This window comes from Amblyomma maculatum, chromosome 3 (assembly GCF_055883805.1).
Source record: "Amblyomma maculatum isolate TAMU_Amacu chromosome 3, ASM5588380v1, whole genome shotgun sequence".
Lineage (NCBI taxonomy): Eukaryota > Metazoa > Arthropoda > Arachnida > Ixodida > Ixodidae > Amblyomma > Amblyomma maculatum.
In genome coordinates this window covers 26,746,621-26,769,410 of record NC_139346.1, presented here as the reverse complement: position 1 = coordinate 26,769,410, position 22,790 = coordinate 26,746,621, and the positions used below count along the sequence as shown (strand labels likewise).

The 22,790-nt window shown below is 47.9% G+C and overlaps 1 protein-coding gene across 2 annotated transcripts in view; it reads right to left on the bottom strand.

Moving 5' to 3' along the window:
* S6k (Ribosomal protein S6 kinase) overlaps window positions 1–14,828 on the bottom strand; it is a 96,695-nt gene extending 81,867 nt beyond the window's left edge. Inside the window, exons 1-3 of one of the 2 annotated variants that reach the window (XM_084597392.1) lie at window positions 14,378–14,828; window positions 13,071–13,108; window positions 502–619 (exon numbers count right to left, since the gene is read on the bottom strand). In XM_084597392.1, coding sequence (XP_084453518.1) covers window positions 502–619; window positions 13,071–13,108; window positions 14,378–14,470 — 249 coding nt within the window. In that variant the 5' untranslated portion in view covers window positions 14,471–14,828. The remainder of the gene's footprint in view (window positions 1–501; window positions 620–13,070; window positions 13,109–14,377) is intronic. The other variant, XM_084597393.1, reaches the window with a different exon arrangement.
* Between the last annotated feature and the right edge of the window lie 7,962 nt (window positions 14,829–22,790).

Genomic DNA, 22,790 nt, shown 5'->3' with positions numbered 1-22,790 from the left:
TGCCTGCATAGCCGAGGCTATGCAGGCATGAGCAACTGCATTCCGGCATTCAAGAGCAACTGGAAGGTTCATGCTTATTCCACCTTCCCACCTTGTAGGAGATGGCAGTTCCTCCCAACTATCCAATATCATGCGAACTCCTTAATTGGCCCAAACTATAGAAGAACCAGCGCTCAGCCATGTCGGCTGACAGCTACCACCTGCAAACGCCGTGCCTGCGATTTTTCACCTAGCCAACAACAATGCCGACGCTGGATATTTTGGGTACCGAGGCCTTCAATGTTATTGCGTGAATAGAGGTTCCCAATTGCACTAGGCAATTCTCTCTATTTCAGTGAAAATTTCCTTCTATTCAGAGGCCCCATGCTTGTGTACATAAAGTCCTATCATTATCCAATGACAATTAGTCCCCAAAATGGCTGCAGTATTTTTGGTCAGCAGTTTTGGAGTGCTCGGCACGAATGCGGCAAACACTGCCTCAGAATCTGAACTGGTGTTCACCTTTCCGTAGCCACCCTTGCCCAACACCTTGAGTAGCTCAAAGTCCTTGGGGCCAGTCTTCTCCTGGTCCGGGTTGACTGTGTGCTCTGACAGCTGGATCTTCTCCACATCTTGCAGCCTGCAATGCATCAACCGCAAGATGCGAGCCAGTCGTAAGGTAAGCGAACACACATACAAGCCATGTGCGAGCAAGCCATGTGCGAGGCATCAGAAGAGGAAAGAAATCAGCTCAAAGATATTGCGCCCGGCTATATGCATGTTTAACTGTATATGCACCAGATGTTTCAACTAAATGAGTAATTATTCCCAAATTACAAATCTACTCCGCCTTGGGGGATTCCCCTAAATATTTGACCAACACCATTCCAGCTTCGAGTTATTGATCAATTCGCTCTCGCCCTACCATCTGTCCTGCTGACCGTCCTGGTTAGCTCAGTTGGTAGAGCGACTGCCCCGGAAAGGTGGTGGTTCCGGGTTTGATATCCGGACCAGGACTAATTTTTCTTTAACTACAAAGTTTCTGAGAAAGCTGTATAGCTCTCCTTTGTAGCCATATGGCTGCGCTTGTGTGGATGTCAATGAGTAATTAATCCCTTATTATAAGTGTAGCCAAGATTTTAAGAAAGACAGGGTACTAGAGCAATCAAGCCAAGAGCAAGAGCAAGAGTGAGGGTCGTGTGGCTTAGTCCGCAGCATTTTCTTCCATTCTGCAAAGCTTAATGAATGCATAAATACAAATTAGATAACCTTTTTAATTATTGGCTTCAGGAAAAGTATAAATTGATATGAGTAGAGTGCCATGAAGAACAGCTCACTTAAATGTGTGTCAATGTGCAATTTATCCAGTTTCCAACCTTCGCAAGAAGCCACCCTGTAACACTTCCTGGAATATTTTCCTCGCACTGTGCACACGCAAGGCCCCATCAGGGACAGCACGCCAGAGAAAAGTGGACCATGCTCTTGGAGATGTGTTGGGATGCTCAGAAGTGCCACTGTCATCAAGTGTAAGCGTTCGTACTGTGCCAGTTACCTTTTAAAAGAGTATAGACACCAAATTTTGGTGGCTTTCCTTTTCTTGTTGATGATACGTAAGGCATTCCTGTAGTATATGAATCCCTATTCGGTATTTGCCTATGACCACTGAATAATTTTTAATTAACATTTCTTTTCTAGCCAGTTTCAGCAGCCGAGACATGGCTGCGACGTCACAACCAAGTCTAGGTCGCGCGCGGCATGAAAAAACAGCAGCTGACTCTTCACATTTTGTAATTCTTAGCTGGCTTTAGTGTTCTGGTGAATAAAAATGGAGCAGGATTGATTATATCTAGGGGCTGGACTTCTCGGTTTAAACCGAAAAACACCGTAAAAGTTACGCCGAAAGCGTTTAAAGAAGTTCGGTTTAAAATGAAAAAAGTCAGTACCTTTTCATGCACACCGCAAACTCTCGGTGACGGGAGAAAATTACAGCAGTATTCAATCCAGTGGTATGATGCGAGACAGTGGCATCATTGGTTTAAGTACAGTGGTTGAGGGTTTTGACGCATTATTCATGTTACCACGAATGGGAAAAAAATGCCAGCTGTTCTTCCCGACCCTCATAGACATGTCAAGCGTTTGAGAAGGGCGCAAGGCAGGCACTTCGAGGGGTGAAGCGGAGACGTGAGAATTTGCAGCGCAAGTGTATCTAGGAAATTGCGTAGACCAAAGCCCGCCAGTTTCTTTCCATGTGACACTTCTTAGACACAAGCTGAGAGAAGCGTATTTCTTTTTTAAGTAATTTGATTTATGCAAAAATTTGATCGTAATAAATAATATTTCAGTTACTCGTTTGTCAAGCGTATGAATTTATCGTTTACATATGCGTTTTGTCTTACCGCTAATTTTCATCATGACAATAGCATTTTCTTCCATGTTCTTAGCTGTATATATAAGAAACAGTACATTAAATAAAAGTGGATTAAACAACGTACAAGAAAAAAAAAGCCAAAATGTACACTACGTCACTTTAACTGTACACGAATGCCTTTATCTCACCGAAAAAAACAAAAAAACTATTTATTCAGCAGAAAATAACAGAAAAACAAACAGGAAGTTGTGTTTGCAAATAAACATCGAAAAAAGTCAGCAGAGTTATCAGAAAATAAAACCCGAACACTCCAACCCTTAATTATATCACTGTTTTATTCATCCCTCACATGACCTAGACATCACTGACATCACAGCCATTGCTCAGCTGTTGAAACCGAAACTGGCGAGGAAAGATATTAGATTTTAAATTATTCAGCAGCCATAGGCGAATATTACGAGGTGGTCCATGTACAGTAATGTCTTATGCAACACTGCAGAAGATAAAACACGAACTGAAAAATGAAGTGTCTATAGTCCTTCAAGGTCGGCAAGGAGAGCTGTTTTATGTGAACACTACCTTGGTGCCACCTGCTTTTCAAGTCAGCCTACAAGTTCTGTATTAACACTTTATACTTGAATCAATAATCAAAATACCAGCCTTTCTTTATCAAACGGGGCACCACCCAATAACAAACACTGTAATAAAAGATAAATATGCGGTTTAATCTTTGTTTTCTTCGATTTGTCTAGAGAGCAAAAAAGTTAGCATATAACACAAATTATGCAATATTACTTTCACCGTACGGAGTGTGAATAGAAATGGAATGAAATGTCGGCAGCCTGTTTTCTCTCCAGCTTTCTTACACACTCAACATATCCCAACATGTACGAGGTGTAAATCAAGTGTTGACAAGCAACATGCATGCCCCCAACTGCACTCAATTCACCAACTGCTTCCAGCTGTGAAGCCTCCAACACTGCAGATGCAGCTCGAACTGTTGCTTGTGTAATCGCAGCAATCTGAACTTTAGGAGAGCCATACTACCAGAAGTAGACTATTAAAAGACACTTATATTATCACACAATCTAATTATGTCTTGCGCTTTATTAGCGCGAATAAATGTCACTTAGGACCGCGGCGTACCTCAGGTTTTCTGTAACAGCTGTGAAAATGAAGGGACAGCACCGCTAACTCAGCACTACAGCCATTGCTGTTGCTTCATTGATTCCCCAGGTAAATTGAGATCAGTATATAAGCACGGTACAATGAAAGAGACTAGACCAGTTGGCTTACAGAGCACATCTTTTGTACTTCAGTGGACAGCACCACAATATACTATTCCGCACCTGAGCCACTTTTTAACCGAGGCCACCTATGCATATATTGCTTCGCTTTAAGGCACAAAAAGGCCTACACACATAGTAAAGGTGGAATCCCAGTCAATACCACTTCCCCAGTCAGCCTACATTGTCTAGTCACCACTTTTATGTACCCCCTTGAAACATTGTCTGAAGGATTATAATCTACACCACATACCCAGCCAGCTCTTCATACAACTGCCATGATACACAATCACGATGTCATAGTCTGTCATATATCACAATGTGTTAATTTTGGCGGTGTTCAACTCCCCTGTATGCAACTTAGACCAACCCTGACCGTTACAACATTTCTGGGCATTTTACTTCTCAACGACTTAGCCCAGGAAAGCAGAAGTATGTCACCTATTCCAAAGGTTACCTCCATCTGACACTGCATATCACGTTTTAGGGATGAAAGGAACATGCTGCTAGCAACAAAATGAGTGGCACAACAAACACAGCAACCCACGCATTACGCCAAAAAAGTATCTGACTGTACAGTTGGATACAACTCAAGGGTGCAGCAGCCGCTGCACCGTTGAAGCTTTTTCAGTTGCCTCAAAAAAAAAAAGCTGATCAGCCAAACTCTAAGGTCTAGAATTTCAATGCATCTGATATGTTTGGTATGGTCAAATATTAACTGATTTCATGTAGTGTTCAGCAGAGTAACACACATGCTGTGTACCACGGCCCTCAGTCAGCAACTACTGCTTTCTTAAGTTCTATCCTAAGAACAGTAATGTGACAGCTTGCCACCAGCTGCATCCCCCATGATTACTGCCCATCAAATGCGTACTCTCCGAACCACATAGCCCTGCCCTGAAAGGTGTTGAGGGACTTCGATGAAAGAGGAATTGTCGTGCACCAGTCACAAGGAACCTTTTGCGCATGCTACTAAAGGGCCCCCCAATTATGCGCTGGCCGCTCCAAGTTGACATGAATGAAAATTTCCAGGGAGGAGGGGGGAGGGGGTTCGGTGTCAGAACCCACAAAAATTTCACAAGTGTTGCATCCCTCCTTTCCTTTTGTCATTTTTTGAGCATTTTTTCGACCGGTGGCGTACAACACCCCTCGGAAAATACTTCTGGCTATGCCATTGTTCTAAGCTGGAACCGTCCGCAAATTTTAGCATAACAAAGACAAGAAAAAAATGGAAGGCAACAAGAGTACTTATGTGCAACAGGTCGTTGATTCGAAAGCATGCTGATATTGTCATCAACACACGTAGCAAGCAGCACAACAACCGAGCTGGACCTTTTTTAATCAAGCGAAGCTCGAGAGAGACGAGGATGATGCTTAGCCACGTGCCAAGAGATTCGGCCACTTGGTGGCGCCAGAAGATGGTCAGCAGTGTGACATTGCCCCCCTTCCAAGAGGCATCGACCCGATGCCGCAAGCGTAGGGGAATAATAGAAAAGCGGGGCAAGTTATATGGGACCGTCTCTGGCTCTGGTTTGGACCCTAAAATGGTTTAACGATTGTAATATGGCTTCATTCTGGCAACGTGAACTATTTCAGATTTCGGCTGCCGAGAGGAGCGGACAATGCCTTGTGGTAGCACCTCGTAGTTCACCGCGCTGAGGCAGCGGAGCACCTCGTAAGGTCCAAAGTAACGCCACAGAAGCTTTTCAGAGCGCCCTCACAACCGTATTGGGTTCCATACCCAGACTTGGTCGCCGGGCGTGTAAGTCACCTCTCGGTGTCGCAGGTTGTAGCGCTGGGCGTTATGCACTTGTTGGTGCCAAATTCGCTGTCGGGCAAGCTGCGTCACAAATAAATTGGTCAGCCCCTACGACAGTGGAGGGAGCAGAATCTGGAAGAAGCATGGCATCCAGCATAGTCAAGGGTTCGCATCCATGAACCAAATGAAATGGAGTGAAGCGTGTTGTTTCCTGGAGTGCAGTGTTGTATGCGAACGTGATGTACCGCAGAATTCGGTCCAAGTTCCCATGATTGTCGTCTACATACATAAAAATCATATCAGCAATTGTCTTGTTTAGCCGCTGAGTCAGTCCATTAGTTTGAGGATGATAGGCTGTTGTCTTGCGGTGGGTGGTGCCACTGAGTCGAAGTACCTCACTCGTGAGTGCCGACGTAAACAGGTTCCTCTGTTAGTTAAGACTGTTGGTGCACCATGACGGAGTACAATGTTGTGAATGAAGAAATGCGCAACTTCCTCTGCGGTACCATGGGCAATGGCCTTGGTCTCACAGTAGCAGCTGAGGTAGTCAGTAGCAACCGCTGTATACCTGTTACCCATGGAGGACTTCGGAAATGGGCTCAGTAAGTGCATGCCGACCTGTTGAAATGGGAATTTCGGGGAATCGATAGGCTGCAGGAGCCCAGCTGGTTTAAGGGGTGGTGTCTTCCGCCGCTAGCACTCACGGCAGGTACGGACATAGCGGTACACAACGGCAGCTAGCCTGGGCCAGTAGTACTTTTGGCGTATCCGTGCCAATGTGCGAGAAAACCCAAGATGGCCGCAAGAAAGGTCATCGTGGCACGCACGAAGAACTTAGTCATGTAGCGTTGTGGGTACTACAAGAAGATAAGCAGTTTCTGTTGGACCGTAGTTCTTGTAGAGCACACCATCGCACAGGCAAAATGACGACAGTCCGCGCTTGAAGAGCTGAGGAGGAGATGACACGGTTCCTTCAAGGTATTCAATGAGGGGCAAAAGTTCAGAGTCAGCCTGCTGCTTTCGGGATAAGGTGGATGTCGCGATAACACCGAGGAAAGCGGAATCGTCATCGGAGCCGTCCGCGTGGCAGGGAGTAGGGGCGCAGGACAGACAGTCAGCATCACTGCGTTTCTTGCCGGACTTGTGCACAATAGTAACGTCAAATTCTTGCAACCGAAGGCTCCATTGAGTAAGCAGACCCTATGGATCTTTCAGGTTTGCCAGCCAACACAGAGAGTGATGGTCGCTCACGACACGAAACGGACGGTCGTACAAGTACGGGCAAAATTTCATGACTGCTCACACAACAGTGAGGCACTGCTTTACGGTAGTTGAATAATTAACTTCGGAAAGGGACAAAGTGCGACTGGCGTAAGCAACGACACTTTCTGCACCGTTCTGCCAATGAACAAGGACCGCACTGAGGCCAACATTACTGGCATCCGTGTGCAGTTCCGTGTCAGCCTCTTCGTCGAAGTGGCCAAGTATAGGCGTACATTCGAGACGGGACTTGAGTTCCGTGAAAGTTTTAAGTTTTTTCCTGGTCGGGGCCGCAAAAGAACGGCTCGGCGTCTTTTGTCAGGCAGGTCAGAGGCTCAGCGATCTTGAAGAAATTGTTAACAAAGTGGCGATAGTACGCGCAGAGGCAGAGAAATCGACGCAAGCTTCATTTATCCACTGGTTTGGGAAATGAAGCGACAGCGGCCGTCTTCTCTGGGTCTGGGCTAACACCTCGAGCGCTGACAATGTGGCCGAGAAATTTCAGCTCGTTAAAAGCAAAGTGGCATTTTTCGGGTTTTAGAGAGACTGGCAGATCGGATGGCTTCGAAGACAGCGCACAAACGTTTCAGGCGCTCATCGAACGTGTCCGAGAAAACCACAACGTCGTCGAGATATACGAGGCATGACTGCCACTTCAGACCAGAGAGTACAGAGTCCATCATTCGTTGAAATGTGGCAGGAGCCGAACAAAATCCAAACGGGAGCACTTTAAACTCATACAAACCATCTGGCGTAATAAAAGCGGTCTTCTCAAGGTCTCACTCGTCAACCTCTATTTGCCAATATCCACTGCAGAGGTCAAGTGATGAAAATTAAGTGGCATGGCGAAGGCGATCGAGGGAATCGTCTATGCGCGGCAGGGGGTACACATCCTTTTTCATGACATTGTTGAGGCGTCTGTAATCCACGCAGAACCTCAAGGTTCCATCCATCTTCGCGACGAGGACAACAGGCGAAGACCAGGGGCTCGTCGACGGTTGAATAACGTCCTCCTGGAGCATTTCTGTAACTTGGCGGCGGATGGCATCACATTCTTTTGAAGACACCCGGTAAGGACACTGACATAGTGGACGTTGGTCATTGGCAACTATTATTCGGTGCTTCGTTAGTGGCATCTGTCGGACCTTGGAGGTTGATGCAAAACAACTGCGGAACGAATCAACAAGATTCTCTATGCAGCGTTTCTGACTGGGCAAGAGGTGCGGGTTCACATCAGTCTGAATGGCTGTAGGCGTCGCATTGTCGAGGTCGGACGTGTTGGATAAAGCGTACTGGCCTGTACATTCTCCAAGTTCTTCAAAATAAGCGACCGTCGTGTTCGCCGTCAAATGCTGGGGTTCACATGTGAAGTTTGTCACTAGCACTTCGGCTTGGCCACGGACAAGTTCGACAAACCCCCGAGCTACACAAACTTGTCGAGTTAGAAGCAGTGACATGTTAGCTTCAGCAATGCCACGCGTGCCAGTGCTGTGATCACATTCGACTGTGACGAACTTGCTCGCACGCGGAGGGATCGTTATGTGGTCGTCACAGACGCGCAACATCGTTTTTCGGAAGTCCATGTTGCTATCAACGGCTCGCTTGGTTGAAAACGACACCACGAGCTGCTCCCGAAGGTCTATAGCAGCACCATACTCTTGAAGAAACTCCCTGCCGAGAATCAGATTTTTGCAGCACTCTTGTAATACGGCAAATGTGCCAGTGAAAGTAAAACCGCAGATCTCTATGCGGCAAGTGCACATGCCAATCGGCGTCATTACATGACCACCGGCGGTACGCATCATTAGCCCAGACCAAGGCGTCAGAACCTTAAGGAGGGCCGTGGCTAGCTGGCTGCTCATGACGGAGAAATCGGCGCCGGTATCCACTAGTGCGGCCACATCACAACTGTCGGCGGTTACAAAAATTTCCCCGGAAACAATGCATTCGCAGCACGTTGGTAAGCTTATCGGATCGGGTCGTCGCCGCTCGGGCCGCCACGTCAAATAGTCGGGTGGAGGCTGTTTAACCTGAAACGTAGGGGCGGCCTCACCCCCGGAGGTTGCAGTGTTTAGTTTTCCCAGTGAGGGGACGTGCCTCTGAATTGCACAGAGGAGGAGTACCGACTGGGCAAGCAAAACGCCTCGGAGATGACGATCGCGACTGCCGTTGTAGTGACGTTGGGTGCATCTCGTTAGAAGCCAGGTACTCCTCAATCTCCTGTGGTCTTTCGCCATAGCGGGGTCGAGGCGCATTTGGTGGAAATCCTTTCAAGCCTATTCTCCGGTATGGGCAACTGCGAAGAATGTGACCAGGTTCGCCGCAGTGATAACAGAGCGGCCATCTGTTGGGTGTGCGCCACAAGTGCGCCTTGCTGATAGCGGGACGCTGGTACTGCTGTGGCTCAACGGGGCGCATGTAGCGAGGTGGTGGTCCGAAAACGGGGCGGAATGGATCTGGCTCAGGGGCAGGTCGACGTAGGACATCACTATAAGTCATGATGCATGGCTCCGGTTGTAGTGCTGGTGGTGGCTGCACCACTCGCCGGATTTCATCACAGATGACGTCCCCGGTAGAATAATTCTTTGCAGAGGGAGCATTCAAGTGGAGGTTTTGCAGCTCTTCACGGACAATGCTCCTCACAAGCTCCCGCAATGCCTCGTCCTTTGCTACTGGCACGGACGCACAGCAGGGTGTGGCCGCTACGCTTGCCTGGCAGCCGTATTGAGTACTTCGTTCCTGCAGGGAACGTTCCATGCTGGTAGCTTCTCTCGCGAAATCTGCAACAGTTCTTGGGGGGTCGCAAATGATGCCTGCGAACAGCTGCTCCTTCATCCCGCGCATGAGGTGCCGTACCTTCGTTGCCTCGGGCATGGTAGGGTCAGCCCGATTGAAATGTCGTGTAATGTCCTCGGCAAACATGGCCACACTCTCATTTGACTGTTGAGACCTTGAACGGAATGCAATCTCTGCGTTCTCTTTGCGTGCACTCGAGCCGAATGTTGTGAGCAACCTCACGGCGAAAGGCTGCCCAGTTGACAAAGGATGACTCGTGGTTCTCAAACCACGTCTTGGCCGAGTCTTGCAGCGCGAAGTACACTTTCATTAGCTTCCGCTCGTCGTCCCACTGGTTAAATGCAGCCACACGGTCAAAACTGGCCAACCAGTCTTCCACATCCTCTAATCGGTCACCATGAAATGATGGCGGTGATCGCGGTGCGCGAAGGACGAACGATGGGGTGTTGCTGGAAGGCTGACTTGTCTGGCTGCTCGTCGTGGATGTCATGGTTCGTAGCGGGATGGACAGTGGTCCGAACTCAGGTTGTAGGCCTCGGAGGCGACGGCTGGCTTTATGGACAGAAGTCACGTCCACGCGTTGATGAGCAGCGTCACTGACGTCTTCGGGGGCAACGTACATGGGATCATATCCTGCACAATCCACCAAATGTCACCAACACACGTAGCAAGCAGCACAACAACCGAGCTGGCCCTTTTTTAATCAAGCGAAGCTCAAGAGAGACGAGGATGACGCTTAGCCACGTGCCAAGACATTCTGCCACTTGGTGGCGCCAGAAGATGGTCAGCAGTGTGGCAATATGAACAAGAAAAAGCCTGTGAAAAAAGGCTGAAACAACCAGAACATCATAGGTTACTTCACAATGACAGGCGCTTATCCAGGCATGCTACCTGTCTTGTAGTAAGCCAGAGAAGGTTTGACCAAACAAGAGTCTCCAGTCCCATAGCCTCGGAGGTTTTCCTGCAAATCCAGTTGCTGCGACTGTATTGAAATGTACCATCCAGAATGCAGGTGCATTTCTCATGTTTTCTGTATTCTCAGCAGTGCAGCATAAGAAGAGAGCAGTTTATTACCTTTCTTTTTTTCATCCAATGAATTATGAAGTACTTATAGCCACACATTCCAGAGACTAGCCAAACCTTCTTTAGCACTGCGGGCCAGAGAGAACACCTATACTCCGTTTCATACATCAAGCGCAACACTGCCAAAGCTACAGCTTTTGTTTGCGCTCTCTGCATCCGCGATGAAAAATAATGCCTGCTCTTGACGAGAGGAAATAATAGTTATTTTGTCTGGAAGCTTAATACATCTTACATTTGCCATCAACTTCATAAAGAGCACCTTTTTCAGGGAGAAAGGATCGGATTGGGTGAATTTGTATGTTTTTTGTATGTTTTTTATGCCGTTTTCATTCGTGTCGCGTTTTCGCTGCCCCGCAACCTTGCCAGCTGTGCCACTAGATGGCGCTGGCTATGCCCTCCGCACTGCGCATCTCTTTTTGAGAAAATGGTTCTTCGGTGCGCATTTTTGCTATAAGATCCGCACTGCGAAGATGTCTAGGCATGCGAAGCAAGTTATTGCAAACGTGTATGCTCGGAATAGAGCCCGTTTCCGCAGCAACCACTCGGCCACAAAACGAGCACGTAGTGATACGCTTCCTTTTTTTTCCTGCGGACTACTTGCGTAGCTTTCGCTGCGTTGCACCTGATGTATGAAACGGAGTATCGGTAAGTGCTTGTCAATATAAGGTAACCTTTAATATTTTCATTGTGAAAGCCTGTTTTTCATGCTTTTTCTTTCGAACACTCCCATGTTTTCCAATAAACAATCAGGTGTTAGCCAGCGCTCCTGTCAATTTTCAATCCTGTCTCTAGGGTTGATGTAACCCAACTATTCAGACAAAACTCAAGAAGCAGTGGTAGATTTACCTCAAAGATTTCCGTCCTTCAGCCAATTTCATCTACAGATCCTTGTGAACCTAAACCATGGCGGCCCCCAAAGTGAATGTCTACCATGGTGTCATTGGAGCAGCAAAAATTGATTTCTTTTTCTTGCGTTAGTTGGTTTGTGGGGTTTAACGTCGTATTCACCTATAGCCCTATATGGCATACTGTTGTGACTAGCTGGACCGATCACACCAACTGTAAAAGAGACTGAACTAGGGTGTGCATGTTCGTGCATTTGACCTTGAGCAACAAGTCCCTGGTCAGGTGACACCGAGCGAGATTGCCTTAGCAACGTCAGCGGTTTATTCAGCAAAAATTATCACTCTTTGCTCCTCTTGACTCATCCTCCCCAAGCTAACTTTTTTACCTAAGGTTCACTGGAGCCTTACGTGTGCTTTTCCAACAGGCAAGCTGGCACCCATCAAGAGGTGCACAAAATGCTTGGTTTGTAAAGGCACCTATCCAGGCCACGTTTCACGTATGGGCTTATACACTGAACAGCAATGCAGCGAACACAAGGAAAGACTGCTAATGTAAATCAATAAGCCAACAGGCAACAAACTACAAGAAAGCAGCCAACAAGCAGGCACAGATGCTAAAGAATAGCAATTACAAAAATGACAGCTATGCGGTGGGGAATTTATGCGGAAGCCGTGCATACAAATATTTTCCAAGCCAAGCACCAATGGTAATTGAATGAAACAAGTTTATTTCTGCTGTGAACCAAAGTCAAGTTCAAGAGTCAAAGTGGGTCATTCACTTTACAATGTTAGGGACCCATTGTGGGCCCATTACAAAATTCAACTTCAAGGAAGACTAGTGGTGTGCCCGTGCTGTGAACTCTTGAAAACAAAAAAAGAATACAGGAATCGTTGGGCAACACCACAAGGATCTTCCTTAGGATAAAGAGACTGCTATTTTTATGCCACTCAGAATTTCATATTCATTTAACCTCCTCAAGGGATTATGCGTCTTGGTGTTTACAATACACCAACGGTCACTGACACCCTTTAGAAATTGTTAACACTCCATGAAAAGCTCTCTGTGAACACAAAGCATTTTAATGAAGAAGCCATTATCTAACCCACTACAATGGGAGGCTGCGGTGACCAGCTGCAAACCTGTGGTACAACTGCAGGCGGTGAGAGCTGGGCTTTGGATGTCGTCGAAATGAACAGTCTGACGGCTATATCACGAAGCCAATGAAAAGCCCATTGATCGACTGACAACTGATTTCTTTTTTTGTTTTTTTACGGAAATAAAGTTTCCACCACCACCACCACCACTCAGCGACCAGTTGTGATGACACATGAGCTAACCGAAACACAACTGTGCCAATATCATACACAGAAAATTGACAGGAGCATTGTGCCAGTTTTTGTAGCGTAAGGGCAATGCACCTTCTGAAGAGCAAGGTGTGCCCAAGTAAGTTGTGACAAGTGACGTGATGGCAGCAGTTGTCATGAATGTTACAGCATAATAGTGACTTTTTTGGCAGTCTGCTGTGCTTGGAAAAGAGGCTCCAACCTGCTCATGGCTACAAGTTTAAAAATTCATTTTGGCTTAGGAATATTAGCTCTTGGAATCAGAGTTTTGGGGGCACCTGTTGCACGAGATTCAACACAATGAAAAAAAAAGAACATGGCAAAAGAAAGAAAAAGCTGGGTGTGCTTACTCTAGTATGGAGTTTATATTAGGCTCCACCGACAGGCTCTGCAAAGAGAGAAAGGATAAACATCAAACATAATTCAGTTTCGGTTTCGTGGGCCGCCGGCCTCCCAACCGCCTGTCAACCGCAGTCAGCGAGCGATTCCGACGTTAAAGCGCGGCCTCATCAACGCAGTTATGCACGTGGCGAGGAGAGCAGCACAGATGTTGTACACGCACCGTGGCGGCTAGTACTACGTCACGACGCGCGTCTACGCCCCTCCCGCGGCGACCTTGCGAGGGCGAAAGGCTAGCGGCGCTTTGCAAGTCTGCATTTCGAGGTCAAGTTTATTCGAGAGTATTGCGCATCGCGCTCCACGCCGGCCAACCGCAAGCGGCGTTCTGTTTTTGTTTTCCTCCGCCGGGCGTCGGTTTCTTTCCGTTGCCGCGGCTTTCCATGCGATCGAAACGCATAACACGAAACTGCGTCGTCAAACGTCAAACCATCTGAATCAGCGACACCTCAGCTCCTTCTGCCTGCATACGATATGTCACCAATAGTGCGCAACGTCGGCGCGACAATCCCAGCTGATGACACACCGCCGTGACGCTTGGAAGCGGCGAGGTCGCGCAGTTTCCGCGTCTTTTGTATCACTTTCGGCGGGCACCCACCAGGACACTGGCATCCGCGCACGCGAAATCATGGACGGCGTGCCCAGACTTGGAGTGGCATCGTGCACTAGGCTCGGGTGCAAGCATTCCCACGAGGGGAGAAAGCGGCTTGGGACGGCGGATGGGGGGGGGAGGGGGGGGGTGACGGCCGATAGCATGGGGGAGAGACGGGTGAGGAGAGCCTACGCAAGCCGAAGTCCGCACACCTGCGGCTCGCGCAATTACGCTTCCTAGGAAGGCGCGCCGGCGGTGCCGGCACTCGGCGAACGTGCGTGGTGAAACCCAAGATACCAGGCTTTCGCCGCAGACTGAGAGCACGTGTCAAAATAAACAAAAGATGACGACGACGCACCAGTCCCCTACGGACAATTGATACCTCCCCCGGCGCGCGGGGCGGCGGCAAATTCCTCGCAGCAATTGCCGCCGGAATGCGGCTGAACTGGGCTAGTGGAGCAGCAAGCAAGGGCGCCAGCGCGCGCTGGGCCGCCATACGGTACGCTTCTCCGTGCACGCCGCGCGCTGAACGCGCAAAGGGACACGCAGGGAGTCCGGTAGGATTGCGCGAGCACACCGCTAGACGCGGCCGCATTGCAAGCGCTGGGCGGCATGTGGTGCCATGCCGTGCCATGTGCCAGCTGCAGGGCCCAACCGCTGCTTGCCTACCTGCTCGTCCACTTCGATGGCGTCGTCACTGGACTCGTCGTTCCTGTCATTTTCGGCGTCGTGTAGCTCCAGGTCGAACACTCCTGCCATCATAGTGGCGTCGGCGTACCCAGCCTGCGCTGTTCACTACGACAGGCCCATGACGAGACCACCACGTCCAAGCTGCACACGCGTGCAAGCCACCGAAATTCACTCCGCCGCGCAGATGATGCGAGCGATGGCAAAGTGCAACCACGTTGGACGCACACTCACGTCTTCGGCCCACAAGGAACACGCGGAGAAGAAATTAAACACGACACTCGCTCAGATTGCCGCTGATAGACGCAGATAGCCTCGATAACGGGTGAAGTTTCAGGGTGAAAAGGAAAAAAAGAAAACGTGAGCGAAAGGGCTTTTTCTCTTAAGGCTTGTCAAAGATAACGAGAATTGTCATACTCGACAACGCTTGGCCATGCACTGTTTAAACGCCGCTCGTGGCGCCACTATCAAGCAGGTTTTTATTTGAACGGTCACTCCCCAGACACAGTCGAAGGCCGCGAAATTCAAATCAGAAGCAACGATGATAGTTTGTCCATTGACTTCAACGTGAACAATTTTCGCATTACTACCTGCTCCAATTAAATCATGAAGCAGAATTTTCTTTTTCTCTCTTTGGTGTCAGCGGCCCGTGTAAAAATCGCATGCTATAAGTTTATCTTAATCAGGCAGTAAATGTGGCTGCCGCTTCCATCCACTGAATGTCCGACCGAAGGAACAATTACTCACGGGGAAAGGCAATAAACAAAAGATAAGCGAGAAAGAAGAGAAGTGACCGGAAGCTAGTTTAGCAGATCCTTTCCTGTGATTTCTGTAAAGGTGCTGCGCATTGGTTAAACATGAATGCTGGTGCATATTTGAACGAGCCTGTAAAACAGTGCGGTACTTTGTTGGGCGAGTTGGTAAACATCCATTGTTAATCTTGTCCTGTGTCTTCCTGTTCGGGCTGTGTAAAACACTGCGAAAACTTTTCAGAAAAGCATGAGGTGCCACCACTCGAGGGAAGACAATAAATGCTTGTTCATTCATTTTAATGTGAATATTGTTTTCAAGCGCTTTCACCGACGTAGCAGGGTAATATACCAAGTAAGGTAAGGGCATATTAATTGCGCTTGTTTTACATGTGACTGGGTGAAATCGCACTATGCAAGCATGCAATCGTTGTTGGTTGCTGTCCTGGTTATGTCGCCTCGATTCGCACTGCCAACTCTAAGTGAGCGAATTAGGGAAGCAGAACAAAAATGCCGAAAAGGTTCGTTAAACATTTCTCCCGAAATGGATAGAGTATTCCTAACGAAACCTTGCATAGGCATGGACAGGTCACGTAGTGCGAAGAGAGGATAACCGATGGTCGCTAAGAGTAAGAAATTGGATTCCCATGAAAGGAAAGCTTAGCAGGGGGCGGCAGAAAATTAGGTGGGAGATTAAGGTTAGGCAGTCTCCAGAGGCAAAGTGGATTCAGCTAGCACAGGACAGGGTCAATTGGAGGAATAGGGGAGATGAATTAGCCCTGTAGTGGGTATAATCCTGCTGATAAAGATGAATGAAACATATGCTCAGCGCAATGTATAGCTAAGCAACAACTCTTTCCAACGCGGGATCTAAATTCCTACTTACTCTTCCTGTGACGAATACTGCGGCCATCATTCCGACCAAAATGCAGGTAGATCGGCCGTAGCCGGATACAAGTAAAGAAATACGCGGCCTCTGCGCCTCAAAGGACACCTACAGCAAAATTCCTCAACTGATTCTCATTACGTCGTGGATAATCTTGGACCTGTTAACGTGACAACGCATTGTTGTAGATAAAATGGGGTCCACCAATGCTTTGCCAGATTAACCGCGTTTTTATGAAAATCTGCCGACGGCATTGGCTGAAGGGCCTCCTTCGACAGGCATCTGCCACTTTTTTCTTGAGCTGCATCCGATTGTAAGGAGTACATGCACCTATGTCACAGGGACCGCCATTTGTGGTGCACGAAGAGCGGTGAAAGACTGCAGGCTTATCTAATCGCCTTATCGCTGCCTGTGTTTTCTTGCGCTGCTGAAGCTGTGCCGTGCATCCCAAATTGGCGCCCGTAACTCTACTTGAACAGTGAGAGCACGAACTCTGCACACACTGCTCTTTTCAAGCCTGTCATTTAGCTAAAGCACATAGTTCTCAAGAATCAGCTCCTGCTGTACGCTTCGCTTCTGGTTCTACCCGCATTACGATCCCTGCTACTAACCTGGAGCGGTCTGAACCGGCTTCTATGTAGGTTCGGCCGATTGGTTGTCGTTGCCAACAGCACCTCCACGGCAGAGACATGTGGTCGGTAGGCGGTCCTTCGGCGCCCAGGCACAAATGCACCGCCACACGGAAGGGACTGTGCTCGGTAACGGAACCTCAGCCATCATGATGATGATGATGATTATGATGTCCTTTGTCAAAATGGCACATACTCACGGCGGGGGATCGGCCAGGGTACCATGTGTGTGCCGTTTACTCGTCTTCTTCACGGAACAAAGATCAATCAAGGCCTGCCTTTTCGCTTTCGAATATTTGTTTGTAAATGGTATAGCTTTACTCTGGCCAATCCTCCGTGGGTATGTGCCATTTTGACGAAGATAACCATCGTCATCATCATGGCAGCCAGTGCCCTGCTCCGTATGGGTGCATCCTCGGGATGGCTAACTAGGCAATAGTTGGGTAAAAATTCAGCCTGCACACTAACCGACACAGATAATTTCTCTGCGACAGAAAATAGTCCGCTGTTCGGGCTCTTCTGGTTACTCAAATAACAAGCTAACTGCCAGGGCAAATAAAACGTCCGAGTTTCGATTCCTCTAGCTTGTTTGGCGTCGTCAAATATTAAAAACTGAACCTGTTTACTCTTCAGCGGAGACACGCTGCGTACCACTCCGCATAGCTAGCAAATGATGTTTTTTTTTTTTTTTTTTTTTTTTTTTTAAGTTGTATCCTATACTTCTGTTTCTTATAAGTCACCGTCATGACGAATACATAATGCGTGCATAAAGAGAAAGCACGCAATTCGTTTTTGATGCTGTCCGCTTATTTCGTCCTTAGGTTTACGTACCTTCTGCTCAGGGTGCCACGCGATTTACTTCAGGAATATTATTTCGAAAAGCACATTTTGCGTCGTATGTTGAAGAATAGGGTCGGCAGTTGTAGCTGTGATAACTTGACCGACAGCCTACCTCTGCCATGGAGACAAGAGTATCATGGACTCGGTAGCAGCAGTTACGTTCATTGCAGCGTTTAGAGCTGTAGAGCGCGACCTTGCGAAGGTGGAGGTGGTAATCGTGAGACCTAACCGGTGGCAGCAAGATCAGGTGCGTGTTGTAAGCAGAGGTTTCTACAGGAACTCAAATATCATTGGGGGTGCAGTCTAAATTTCTGCAGAAGGGAGAAGGGGGAAAGGGGCTTCGAAAGGTGTTAAGAAGCGGCATTCATTTTTGGTATAGTTACCAGTGAAAAAAGTGGCACGAATTAAAAGGATGCATTCAGAAAAATAAACGGGGGGGGGGGGGGGGGGGTAGTGCTCAGGGAAATCACTAATTGCAAGATGTATGGTTTCCCGGGAAAATGTAACCGAATTTGTAAATACACGGACTATCTAGATCAGCGAAATTGACTGAGAGTCGATCAATGTCGCCCGGCCTTCTTCATTCGCATTACTTAATTATTCATTAAAACAAATAGTTCACTTCTTAATTATTGGGCTGAGAAACAAAGCGTCCATCCAGTGGTTGTCGACATTGTTTAAAATCATTCCCTGCAATGATTACAGCTGTATTTACGGGCCTCAACTAGCGTGTGACTATAGACCGTTTTCGCGGCGAGGAGGAAATAGCCTCGAACCGGAACGCGCTGCGCGGCTCCTCCTGTCTGGTATGTGGGGACGCGGGGTTAGCAGTAGGGGCGGCAGGGCATTCTACGGATAAAGGGCACACGTGGCAGTCTTTTACACAGAGTATCTTGAATAGCCGCAAAGTATCTAAGCCGATCAACTGATGTGAGCGATGTACTTTCTTTCCCTGTTCTTTCTTCTTTCGCCCCTTTTTTTCCTTCATTTCCCTGATCATTTCACTTCCGCCGTCCGCAGTTCAGCTGCTAAGAGCAGGCGCGGTTAGCACAATCTTTTTTTTTTTTTTTACTCAGTTGTTTGCATTAACAAAGAAATAACCACTGAAAGGAGATCATTAACAGAAGATAAAAGATTTACAGTGGTGGTATGCGCGTGTGTCGCCTACCTGGCCACAGTCGGCCTATCCTGCTCGGCCACCAAGTCTGAATACATCATTGTCCCAACCCAGGGAAGACGCCCCAGATCGCCTCCGGCATCCTTCAATCTGCAAGTACAGGGCGCTCCCATACCCCGTACCGACCGAATCCGTATCCTGGGCCTTCATCTACAAGATAATGGAGGAAACGCCACTACTGTTCAGCGAATAGATCAATCTGTAATCCAGATCAGCCGCCTGCTCAAGAGAGTCGCCAACAAGAATAAGGGCATGCGCGAATGCAACCTTTTGCGCCTCGTACAAGCCTTCGTTTGTACGTACGCATTGCCTATGTTGCCCCTTACCTTCGCTCACGCGAACAGATCGGGAGCGACTGGATGCATCACTGTGCAAGGTATACAAGACAGCATTGGGTCTACCCATGTCCACTTCCACCACCAAACTGATGACCTTCGGGATCTCCAATACAGTCTACGAGCTGATTGAAGCGACTCTAACTTCCCAATATGAGCGCCTCTCGCTGACACATGCAGGCCGTGCAGTACTGAGCCAGGTAGGAATCATTCCTCTGAGGGCGACTTCTACGTATATGGACCTCACGCCTGAGCAGAGACTCAGTCTTCGTATACCTCCGCTTCCCAAACGTATGCATCCAGAGTATCATACAGAGCGCAGAGCCGACCGAGCCCGGCAACTCCACAAACGTTTTACCGGTCGCCCCGACGTTACGTACACAGATGCCTCCCACCACCCCCGTCGCCCCGCTATGGTTGCGGTTGCATTGGCACCGCACCGAAATTGGCACAACGCCTGCAACGTCGTCAACGCCGCAACTGTTATCACCGCAGAAGAGGTTGCCATCGCGTTAGCTTTGACCGACCCCTCCACCAAAGTAGTCGTTAGCGATTCCCAACAGCGAATTCGTAACTTCGATGCAGGTCGTATATCCCGACAGGCACACACCATCCTCCGATCTCTCCCCTTACCGTCTACACCTCGTCTTCTCATACGGACCCCAGCTCATGAGGCGCTCAGCGGGAACGCACAGGCGCATGCTCTAGCCCGAGAACTCAGCTACCTGGCGGAGCACCCTCCTCAGCCTGACGCTTCCTCTGACACTCCCCAAAGCACTCATTCACCCCTTGTTACATACACGGACATCCTCCAGCATTATCGGCTCGAAAGGTGTCTATACCCCCCCCCCCCCCCCCGCACACCGGGAACTACCCCGGCGCGAGGTCGTCCATTGGCGCAAAATACAAACAGGAACCTTTCCCAGCCCATAGCTATAGAGCAAAATTTTCCCAAATCTTATTGCACCTAGCTGCAAACACTGCTCACAACCGACCACATTTATTCACATGGTGTGGACATGTATACGACACAACGCAGACAATACAGCTACAGTAGATGCGTGGGAGTCCCTCCTGCGTACCACCGAGCTCGCCCAACAGCGCCAGCTCATTTTGCTCGCATTGGATGCCGCAGAGTCCCAAGGGATCCCTGCTGACCTTCTCTAAGCAGTGCAACCAGTCTTTAGGCTGGTTCCCCTTCTTTGGGAGTAAATAAAGAGTTTATCATCATCATCATCGCTCTACATTGTTCCACAAGACGAGCAGCTTCTGAATTTCAAGCCCCGACCGAAAATGTTTCGCTTTGGCAGCCTTTCGTGCGAGTTTCGAACACTGTGTTTGTAGAGTAGGGACCGGAAAAACTGAATACCCGTGCAACATTGGCAGTCTTTGGGCAACAAGCAGATGATATTCCTTGCGGCAAATATTTACGAGATGCTGCCAGGTAAATAACTATTTCGATTCAGTCACCCGAGGTTAATGCAAGTATGTAAGAACCTTTCCCACTTGAAGACAACGATATACTAATAAATTGGTTTTCAACGTATTTAGTGAAACAGCACTAATATATATATATATATATATATATATATATATATATATATATATATATATATATATATATATATATATATATATATATATATATAGAGCGCCCGTCTCGGCTGCGGGAGGTGGTCAGTTCGAAACCCACCGCCGGACACCCACCGGTAAAAATGGGTACAAGCGTCCCCCGGCCTGGTGCTCGGCTTTTACAGGGGTGTGCGTTTGGGAGAAGCTCCGTAAACCCCGCTGCGCGCCCCTCCTCCGCAGTGGGCCCAAACCCAGTTTCGAACCTCGCAGCCTGCAAAGGTGGTTCTATTTGTCTTGCAAAGGTACTTCCTTTGACCCTCACCTGAAGTGCTCCCTTAGAGCACTTCAGGTGAGGTGTTTAGGAAGTACCTAAACAGAACCACCTTTGCAGGCTGCGAGGTTCGAAACTGGGTTTGGGCCCACTGCGGAGGAGGGGCGCGCAGCGGGGTTTACGGAGCTTCTCCCAAACGCACACCCCTGTAAAAGCCGAGCACCAGGCCGGGGGACGCTTGTACCCATTTTTACCGGTGGGTGTCCGGCGGTGGGTTTCGAACTGACCACGAGATGCGTGTTTTCAATATATATATATATATATATATATATATATATATATATATATATATATATATATATATATATATATATATATTGAAAACACGCATCTCGTAAGATTTTGCTGCCGATAATAAAGGGGAATATGATCGTAGGAATAGCAGCGATTGCTTGCAGTAAGCAAACCTTGCGACGAAAAATGGACTATATAAATGTTGACAAAAGCAACTTTCGATGAGGTCATTATGGGACATAATTTAAGGTCACTATTCCATTGGTATCAATTGTTCATTTTATCTTTTATTTGGATGTCAGAATGACGGCAGCCTCAGACAAACGCAACTAACGCCCAGTCAGAGAAATTGCAGGCCATTGACAAGTCATCGCCACTCCCCGCACATACCGGCAAACAGGTGGTTGAGTCATGTAGGCAATGCTGAAATCCGATTGCCTGGTAGTGGACGGTTGAACACACTGCCTGATTGTCACCCAGCAAAAGTAGCCGGGGTAGATTAAATGGATGCGAAATGGATAATGGATACTTCAGATTAGAACCCCAGTCGAGGTGTGGGAACTTCCGCAGTAGCCGCTCTAGCAGAGTATATGAATGATCGGTTGACCCAACAAATGTAGCGCGATTAGCATTGCTCCTAAACGTGACATGAAACGGCTACATTCGCTTTCTTTCTTTCCTCAAATTGTTACGGTAAGACGTCTTTAGAAATCATTTAAGAATAAAAAGTGGATCGAAAGCTGCCCTCGCGGCCAGTGGTGCGCCGCCGCCTCTCTGTGCCACATAAAAGTTTCCCACTAATTGTAATCAGGCTTGTAGCCTTCAGCCGACCTGATCTGGAGCATAATTTTTTGTAATTTCTGACCGAATAGCTTCGCTGCTACTGAATTTTGTTTTTCTCTTTCAGGTAGGTACCTTCAAAAAGTAAAACATTGCATGCGAAAGGTCCAAAATGCCGATTAGCGTATACTTGTCGCCTGTTCCGCGGATGGGACCCCACATACCAGCATGGCGGTTGTTCACAACTCGGCCGCTAGATGGCGCCACATAAACAAAATGGGCGTTTATTTACGTAGTTTATTTAGGAACAGGACATCAAGGCAGGCAAGAAAACAAGGATCTTGTTAAATGTATCAGTGACGATATAAGCCAGTTTGGAAACGGGGCCAATATTATTCTACTGGGGGACATGAACGGCCACATCGACGATCTGGATGGATACACGGATTGTAATGGGAAGCTAATGCTAGATTTCTGTGAGCGACACGATCTAGTTATAGTAAATAGAGAAACAAAATGTGAAGGCCAAATCACGTGGGAATTCCGCAACAGGTAGACGACCATTGACTATTGTCTAACGTCGCAGGAAATTTATAGCAAGGTCACAAAAATGGAAATAGACGAAGAAGGGGAGTATAGTCTGGAAAGTGATCATAAACGTATTAGTCTGCAGATGGAACCCTTGATGAAAAGAGAAATGAAACTTAAACAAAACGTAAACGCAAAATTAAACGACGATCAAATAGCGCAGATAGCAGCAGGCATAGAGGAAGCAACAGAGAAAAGCCCCATGGAAGACTGGGATTATGAACAGGTAGAACTACTCATAAGGAGGAAAATTCAGGAGGTTAAAATAGCAAAC